At 37.0% G+C, this 7,918-nt stretch overlaps 2 protein-coding genes across 2 annotated transcripts; one reads left to right on the top strand and one right to left on the bottom strand.

Moving 5' to 3' along the window:
• Nucleotides 1-185: 185 nt before the first annotated feature.
• On the top strand, nt 186-4,566 carry LOC132202547 (leucine-rich repeat-containing protein 40-like). The gene is made up of 12 exons (XM_059629520.1): nt 186-275; nt 340-530; nt 1,075-1,277; nt 1,330-1,533; nt 1,843-1,966; nt 2,521-2,690; nt 2,758-2,900; nt 2,952-3,161; nt 3,223-3,366; nt 3,418-3,606; nt 3,661-3,843; nt 3,901-4,566. Exons 2-12 carry the CDS (start codon nt 341-343, stop codon nt 4,004-4,006), a joined length of 1,866 nt encoding a protein of 621 aa, XP_059485503.1. The 5' UTR covers nt 186-275; nt 340; the 3' UTR covers nt 4,007-4,566.
• A 93-nt stretch (nt 4,567-4,659) lies between these two features.
• LOC132202548 (solute carrier family 35 member E3-like) lies at nt 4,660-6,609 on the bottom strand. The gene is made up of 5 exons (XM_059629521.1): nt 6,064-6,609; nt 5,893-6,003; nt 5,596-5,831; nt 5,397-5,535; nt 4,660-5,184 (listed from the first exon to the last, which is right to left on the bottom strand). Exons 1-5 carry the CDS (start codon nt 6,445-6,447, stop codon nt 5,143-5,145), a joined length of 912 nt encoding a protein of 303 aa, XP_059485504.1. The 5' UTR covers nt 6,448-6,609; the 3' UTR covers nt 4,660-5,142.
• Between the last annotated feature and the right edge of the window lie 1,309 nt (nt 6,610-7,918).

Below are 7,918 nucleotides of genomic sequence, written 5' to 3'. Positions count from 1 at the left end.
ATTATGTTTAATTAATTATTTATAAAAAAGTAATGATATGACAGTTAAAAAAATCCTTGCGATATTACAAAAAAAAGAAGGGACCAATTTTATTAAAAATTTAATTGTGCTTTTTTATTGAAATTTTTTTGGCACATAAAATTTTAGTTATAAAAACGGTCGCGAATTTCGCGCAGCGCTGCAGTCACCATAACAAAAGAACGCAGCTGCGACGAGTGGAGAAAGTCCACTTGCGTGTTTTTCTCTTGATTATGTAAATAGCAGTGGTTGCACAGGTGATATTTTAGCTTTTAATCTCGAGCTCCGGTGCTAAACGGTTCGTTCACACATTTTTGGCAGAATGGCAGGGGTCAAGAGCAGGATTCCGCGGGTGCAGCCGAGCAAGGGGCCCAGCGGGCGTCTGGGCAATTTGAACCCCTTGTTCCAAAAGCAGACGGCTGCGATGGAAGCCTCACAAATCTCGCCCCTGGTCGTCAAGCAGGCCCGCAAGAGCGGAAAAGTAAACCTGTCCGGCAAGAATCTCTCCACAGGTACACACATTACATTCTCAGCCTCATAAGAACTAATTCTTGCCCAGGATGTTATATAAAATAGCTTCGCATGCAGAAATTGCGACACAAAAAAAAAATTTGAACGAGTTCGGCGGGATGGAAAAAAATGTAGCGCAGGTTGCATAATACATATTTATGTTTCCCGAGTTTCTTAAAAAGATTGATTTATTATAACTTAATTTATAATAATCAATCTTTTTAAGAATTTAATTAATATATTTATTTATTATTTGATGAAGTTAGAATTTTAAAATTTAAAAGCCTGTCCGTCATAAAAGATTAAAGATTTTATTTTGTTTATGTTATGAGTTTCGAAGTGTAAGCAACGCGCTGCTGCGGCAAAGATTTATTAGCCGGTGCTGAAATAGAACTCCTAAAATTACGTACAGGCGCAATAAAAATAAAGTTTCAAGGTTTGCGGCAGTTAAAAAGAAATTAAATGCCTTAACCTTGAATTATACCGCAAATATTATTATATATAACCTGATCGAATTCCATTTTCAATGAAAATATCATAATTTAGTCCCGGAACGCATTTGGACGCTGGACACTCTGGACGAGAACGAAATTAAGTCGATAGACGTCCACTTGTCCGACTCGGTGCGGGAAGACGAAGACTCCAAGTGGTGGGAACATGAGCCCCTAACCCTGCTGGACCTCAGCAACAACTGCATAGCCACTTTGTCCCCTAAGATCAAATACCTCGCCTCGCTCACAAATTTGCTGGTATAAATTACAAAATTTTACCAAATAAATATATTCCAACTTGTCCTTATAGTTGCAACACAACAGTTTTATTAGTTTGCCAAAAGAAATTGGGCAACTGCGAAGATTGAAAATTTTAAACCTGAGTCACAACAAGTTAAGCACTTTTCCTGAGGGAATTTTCGAGTTGAAAGAATTACGGCAGCTGAACATTTCCTTCAATTTGATCGAAGACACCACAGACTCCATCGGAGACCTCAACATGCTGGAGAAACTTGTGAGCACCGCAAATTTTATATTATCAATTCTGGATTTCAGCAGCAGACCTGTGTATAATTTACTAGAAAATAATTCAAAAAATCACTAATTCCTAATCATACATTGACAGCAGATTTTATATTTGATTCGTCATAAAAAAATAGAAAACTCTAAACCTAAAAAATAATGTAAAATTCTTATTAATTATAAAATTAATTACAAAATTTGCTGTGAACTCTTGATTGTAATATTTATAGAAAAAACTTCATTTTCTTATTATTTGTCTTAACAGTACGAATGTTGGGTATTAATTTAAATGTGCTGATAGGACTTGTCACATAATCGATTGACGGTCCTGTCGCCTGGTGTTGGCTTCTTAACACATCTCACTCACCTCTTGGCCATGCACAACGCAATTACAGATGTGCCTCCTGACGTGGGAAATCTCAGGGGTCAGTACCAACTAGCTTTTCTACATCATAGTTTAGAACCGACAAGAAATAAATAATATTAATGTGACTAAAATACTACTTTGCCTGCTTATCTAATTTTGTGTTTCTTAAAAAAATTTCTCCTTATTATATCATGAAAATGAATCCCATTGTGGAAACTGAGAGTTTGTCTTGATTATGTGATTATCACACTCGACTTTCTACTCTGGTAGTCGTGCTCACTCGAATGTTACTCCTTGATGTTCTTAAGTGACTGCACACCTTATCAGTTCTCGTAATCCTTTGCAAGAGTGTTTTATGTAATTACAAGTTAACATCCGCATTAAAATAAATTATTTTATCTACTTTTTTTGTTTGGTTTTCTTTGATTATAATGTATTTTTTTTATAGTTTTTATGTTTTGAAATTTTATTTAAATTACAAAACTCTTCATCTTGATTTGTGTGCGCCACATTATAGAAAATTTCTCGTACACTGTGTACACAATTAACCCTCTTTTTCCATCCCTCTTTCTTACTCATAGCATTTTAATTTAATTGTTTGTTTTTACTTAGTATTACGTGAGCTTGACTTGTCCCACAATGCAATTCCACTGTTGCCGCCAATGGGAGAGCTGAAGAAGCTTGAGATTTTCAGAGCAGAACATAACAATATAACCGACATACCAGACTTCATGGGATGCAGCTCGTTGCGCGAAATTCATCTGTCTGGAAATTGCATCTCGGTACGTATTTTTTTTTTATCAGTGAATTTATCGGCAAAAGTTTTCACTTCTTCACTTTGCAATTCAGGAGCTTTCAGAAAGCGCTCTGGAGGCCTTGGAGCAAGTCCGAGTGCTCTCGCTGAGGGACAACAAATTGGAAAACATTCCGGAGGAAGTCAGTTATCTGAAAAATCTTATTCGACTTGACATCGGCAACAACGGAATTAGAGAGTACGTTAAATTTTACTTTTTGATTTGTTTTTAAGTTTTATGTCTTTTCAGATTGCCTCCTTGCTTGTCTCTGCTGCCACACCTCAGCACTCTCACTCTGGACGGCAACCCGCTCAAAACGCTCAGAACAGATGTTGTGAAAGGAGGTACAACGAGGGTTCTCAAAGTCCTTCGAGGGCAGCTGAGCAGTGACCAAAAGCCCAGCATGAATAACTCCAGTCCTTCTCTGCCTGGCCTCAATTCTCAGCCATGGCCCAACAAGTAAAATTATAATTATTTCTAAGTATTTTCTAAACTAATTAATTTTATTTTTATTTAATAGATATAATATGAATTCAAGCAGGGCATTAAAGTTGGGTCTCAGGGAGCTGACTACAGTCCCAGACAGTGTGTTTGAAGAAGCAGTGAAAGCTGAAGTAACTTGTGTTGATCTTTGCAAGAACCTGTTCACTCAAGTGCCGCAAGGGTATTTATATGTGACCTTTGATAACAATGTGGTTTAATATTTTTTTTTTAGGATATCATTGGTGGCTGATTTTCTGACCGAGCTAAATCTATCGAATAACAAACTAACCGCTCTACCCGATTCACTGATCACTTGCAAGAAACTTCAGTACTTGGAGGTCAGTCAAAACGCATTGACCGATTTGCCAGCCTCATTTGACGCCTTTGAGCAACTGAGAGAGATCAACTTGTCTTTTAATAGGTTCATTAATTTTATAAATTTTAATAATTTTTATTACTTGATCTACTTAATTAGATTTGAGTCTATTCCATCTTGTCTTTTTGGCCTGCCCGCGATGGAGATTTTGATTGCCAGGGACAATAAGATAAAGGAAATTGATACTGCTGGATTGGCAAGCATCCCGCGTTTAGCTACTCTAGATCTCAGCAATAATGACATTGGCTCGGTTCCTCCGCAGCTTGGACTTCTAAAACTACAGTAAACGCCAGAATAGTTTTGAGAATGCTTTCGACTCTAATGTTTCAATAATTTCAGCTGTCTGGAGTTGGCTGGGAACTCGTTTAAAGTACCGAGACAAAATATCCTCTGCAAAGGCACCCCTTCGATTCTGTCCTACCTGCGAGACCGATTACCCAAGTGATATCTCCGTACAATATCAAATCTTATATAATTTGTTTTTTGTGTGCACAGAGCACGGATTTATGTTTGAATTTTATTCATATCATTTCTGCTAACAGATATTATGTTTTATATGTTGTAGCTGCTACTTATGTTCCTTGTTATTGTGCTGTTTTTCAAATTCACTATGTACCGAATATTCACAAATTATTGTGCCTAAATTTGCGTGGAGAGTGAGTGGCACAAAGTCATAATAATTCCCATAGTACAAATCGTTGGAAATTAGGGAAATTTTATTGGTGGTTCTCCCCATTATGCCATAGTTGTGATTTAAATACTTTGTCTATGTAGATTTTGAGGCCACTATTTTTCTTTTAAATTACGTAAGCAATGCATAATAGTATTTTGGTGGTATACATCACAAGGTGTGCTGTGCCCAAGTGTCACAATTTTTTGTTTGCAGTGGTTTGAATCTTCTGTGATTAATTGATATTTTTGTCATATGTGGAAGTTCTTCTTCATCTTATTGTGATTGTGCAACTATTATTGAAACTAGATTGAATTAAAGTCTCCTCTAAAGATAAACAATTGGATTTTTTTAATTGCAAATAGTTAAAACCCTTAAACAATATTATTAATAAATAAATGAGATTATTATATAAAATAATATAATAGTTGTCTTTTAAAATTTATTGCTTCAATTAAAAAAATTACGTACACAGAACTTATTTCAGAATAAATTTGATAAAAAAAGAAGAAGCAAAAAAGGAAATAATACAAATTCCAAATGTTCAACTACATCACTTAAGAAATCAAGAGAATGAGAATAAAGGACATGATCACCGATACATAAAAATGGGTGCCAGTCAAACACTGCTGCCGTACCTATACAGATCACATTTTTTGCTTATCAATTATGAGCAAGCACAGAAGCATGCAAAGTACATTTTATATATTCTGGAAATACTGTCATTATTGTCCATGCTCTCTAGTATTGTGTAGCTTCAAAAAATTTGTGCCGCACAAAAAAAAATTCCTAAAAAACAAGAGACCAGGCTGTGTAACAACAAGAATCCTGTGCTAATACAAAAAAAGTGCGTAGGAAAAGTCAACAGGGGACCATGACTAGCTTGCCGAAGAGGAGCATTATTTTGTGCTCTAGCTGATCAACCCTCTTCTGGAGCGCTTTTCTTCTGTGATCTGAAATGTTAAAAATTTGAAGTTTAGCAATTTGAGTTAAACAAGCAAAGATATAATATTCAAAACAAAAAATATCTGATACCCTTCAGTTTCAGGTGGTTTCTGATCCTTCATCTTAGTAAAATTTTCAATTTTAGAAAATAAGATAGGAAAAAATTATATTTTTCAAGAATCTTCACCATTTTATTCATATAAAAATCACTGAATTTTACCTTAAAGTGAGCGTAAGTTGACACTCCGAGAATTGTCAAGAGGATGCCCATCGACTGGTTGAAAGTAAGTGGCTCTCGGAACAGCAGGTAGCCTCCAAGGAGCGTAAGGCAAAATTTCAGGTGGCCAACCATGTTGTACCTAACAAAGGAAATTATTTGATTTTAAATTATTCAAGAGCTCAAAAGTGAAAGAATTTACGTTAGGGGAGACGTGTTGCCCAGGAGCCAGTAGATGGACAGGTTGACAAAAAAGGCAACGAAGGCTGATCCGAGCACCACTCCCAGGTCGGACGGCGCCCAAGTTTTATTAAGGGTGTCCACCACTGGCTCGAAGAAAGGCACCACCACAACAAGGATAAGGGCAGACAAGGGCGCCTGGTAATACAGGAGCTGCATTGCGTCCATCTGAAGCGTGTGCTGCTTCTCACTGACCCACTGTGAGATTGACAAAAGAAAATATTAAATTTAATGTAGAATTCGAGTTGAAAATAATTACGATTTGATAAAGTGAGGTGACAAGGACACCAAGGGTTGCGTAGATGGTTCCGATCAAGTTCAGCTGGATGTCGTAGAAAAATACGACAATCACCCCCAGCGTAATTGGAATCTAAAAATAAAGTAAAAATATTATTTTAACTTTTTAACAATTTTTAAAAATTTGTCCAACCAATGTGAGGGTGACGGGAGTGGAGAATCTCTTGCCGTAGAAAATGTGCTGGATGACGACGATGACCGGGGTGGTCATCACCTTGGCCACTTGGTACGTGCCGATGGTGTTGCTCTGCAAACTCAGGTTGGTGAAGACGACGAAGCCGCAGAAGGTGACCGCGATGGGCATCATCTCTCGCAGTGGTGCGCTCTTGACCTTGAAGACGCCGCACAGGTTGCACGCCTTGAGGCCGATGCCCGTGACCACGAAGTGCACCAGCGTCAGGGTGATGTTCGGAAAGCCGACGTTCACGTAGACCCATTTGTTCAGCAACACGATCAGGATGCTGCAGGCGATGTTGAAGACGATGCACGCGAAGGTCGCCAACGCCGACTGTGTCATCTTTAGGCCTTTCTGAATCTAATTAAACTGATGAGGAAGCCGACCTAATCATCCTTTGATAAATCTGATTGCACGTAAACTCAGAGTCGTGTTATATATATATAAACAAAAATTTAGGTTGAGGTTGAGCCGGTCGAGGTGTCACTTCCACATGTTTTCTTGTTTTCATCCGCCTGGCCATTGGCCAATCGAAGAATCGCTTTGCGAGTTTGCGCATTGCGCACGCACGGTTTGTGGATTTTTCGTTTCATCGTGTTTCATGCCGGCACAAACAAGCAGAGACGCAATAGAGACGAGTGTCGTGCGATGGATTTACCTGGTGTGATCGCATTTCAGGTTACATTGTAAGTTGAGGTTTAATCTTGTTGTTCGGAAAAAACCGGGGTTTTGCAGAAAAATGCGTTGCACAATGCACTGCACTTTTTTTGCACTTATGTGCGGTTTTTGCAGGCATTGAAAATGTCCCATTATTTTCACGTGCATAAAACTCAACATTAAAAACAGCACTTCTTGACATTTGTAAATTACTTTTATATTCAAAATCATGAAACGGTGAATCAAGCAATGGTGCTTTAAAAAAAACCAAGAATGTGGGGGTTTTCTGGGCGCAAAAAACCAGTGCTGGCTTATTGCGGGTTTAAATTTGTTTGCATCGTTATACGTTATATAATATACATATGCACAAAATATAAACTTTTTTTTATCCCGAAAAAGGAATTTCGTTACAAAAAAAATGTTGCCTGCTGTTTATAACAATTAACCACATTAATGATCAAATTTTTTTTATACTTGTATGTATGTAAATTGAATTTAAATTAATTCAAATAATTCATCATCGCGCCGGATTCATCAATCTGCAAATACCTAATTTTCATTTTCATAATCTGCGTTTTATTATTACCGTTAATGGCGTTAATACCACACAGTTTTCACATAGGGAAGTTGGATAGGGATGTATTTATGATGGACGAGAAAGTAAAACACGTTTTGTGTTTATAATTTTGGATATTTTCCCCCTGACAATTCGCATGCTTGAATTTTAGTTTGCACTGTTCTCAGGTCGCATGTAGATTGCAAGTCAAGTGGGCTTAAATGCGGGACCGAAAGATTTTTGCAACAATTTTACCTTTTCATCGGGCCGAGACGATCAACATATTTCCTTGATGCCAAATGAATTTTCCATGGACTTTTGCGTTGGATCGTCAAAACTAATTTTGCAGAAGAGTGTGTTTCGTGATTGTGTAAGTACAACGTTTTTCGGATTTTAATTATTTCTTCTTTCTAAGAAAATATTTGCATTCATCCTTATTTTAGATATCGTAAGATACATAAAGCCGCAGCCGGTATACATAAATTTATTTTTACAGAGTCTATATAAAAACTGCAACCTCTTTTTCGTTTTGCATAGGGAAGGAAAAAATCAATATTCTTTTAATTTATTAAATTATTATATTTTATTGACAATTTATAA

The sequence above is a fragment of the Neocloeon triangulifer genome, unplaced genomic scaffold, assembly GCF_031216515.1.
Source record: "Neocloeon triangulifer isolate White Clay Creek 2 clone unplaced genomic scaffold, ASM3121651v1 ptg000015l, whole genome shotgun sequence".
Taxonomy (NCBI): Eukaryota; Metazoa; Arthropoda; class Insecta; order Ephemeroptera; family Baetidae; genus Neocloeon; species Neocloeon triangulifer.
The sequence above is the reverse complement of the archived record's forward strand: the minus strand, read 5'-3'. Positions and strand labels throughout refer to the sequence as shown.

Coding starts and splice junctions, on each gene's coding strand:
- LOC132202547 (XM_059629520.1), top strand. CDS start 341: ATGGCAGGGGTCAAGAGCAGGATTCCGCGGGTGCAGCCGAGCAAGGGG. Junction 531..1,074: donor CGGCAAGAATCTCTCCACAG/GTACACACATTA, acceptor ATCATAATTTAG/TCCCGGAACGCATTTGGACG. Junction 2,691..2,757: donor TGTCTGGAAATTGCATCTCG/GTACGTATTTTT, acceptor TTTGCAATTCAG/GAGCTTTCAGAAAGCGCTCT.
- LOC132202548 (XM_059629521.1), bottom strand. CDS start 6,447: ATGACACAGTCGGCGTTGGCGACCTTCGCGTGCATCGTCTTCAACATC. Junction 6,004..6,063: donor CTCCCGTCACCCTCACATTG/GTTGGACAAATT, acceptor CTTTATTTTTAG/ATTCCAATTACGCTGGGGGT. Junction 5,185..5,396: donor CAACTTACGCTCACTTTAAG/GTAAAATTCAGT, acceptor TTAACATTTCAG/ATCACAGAAGAAAAGCGCTC.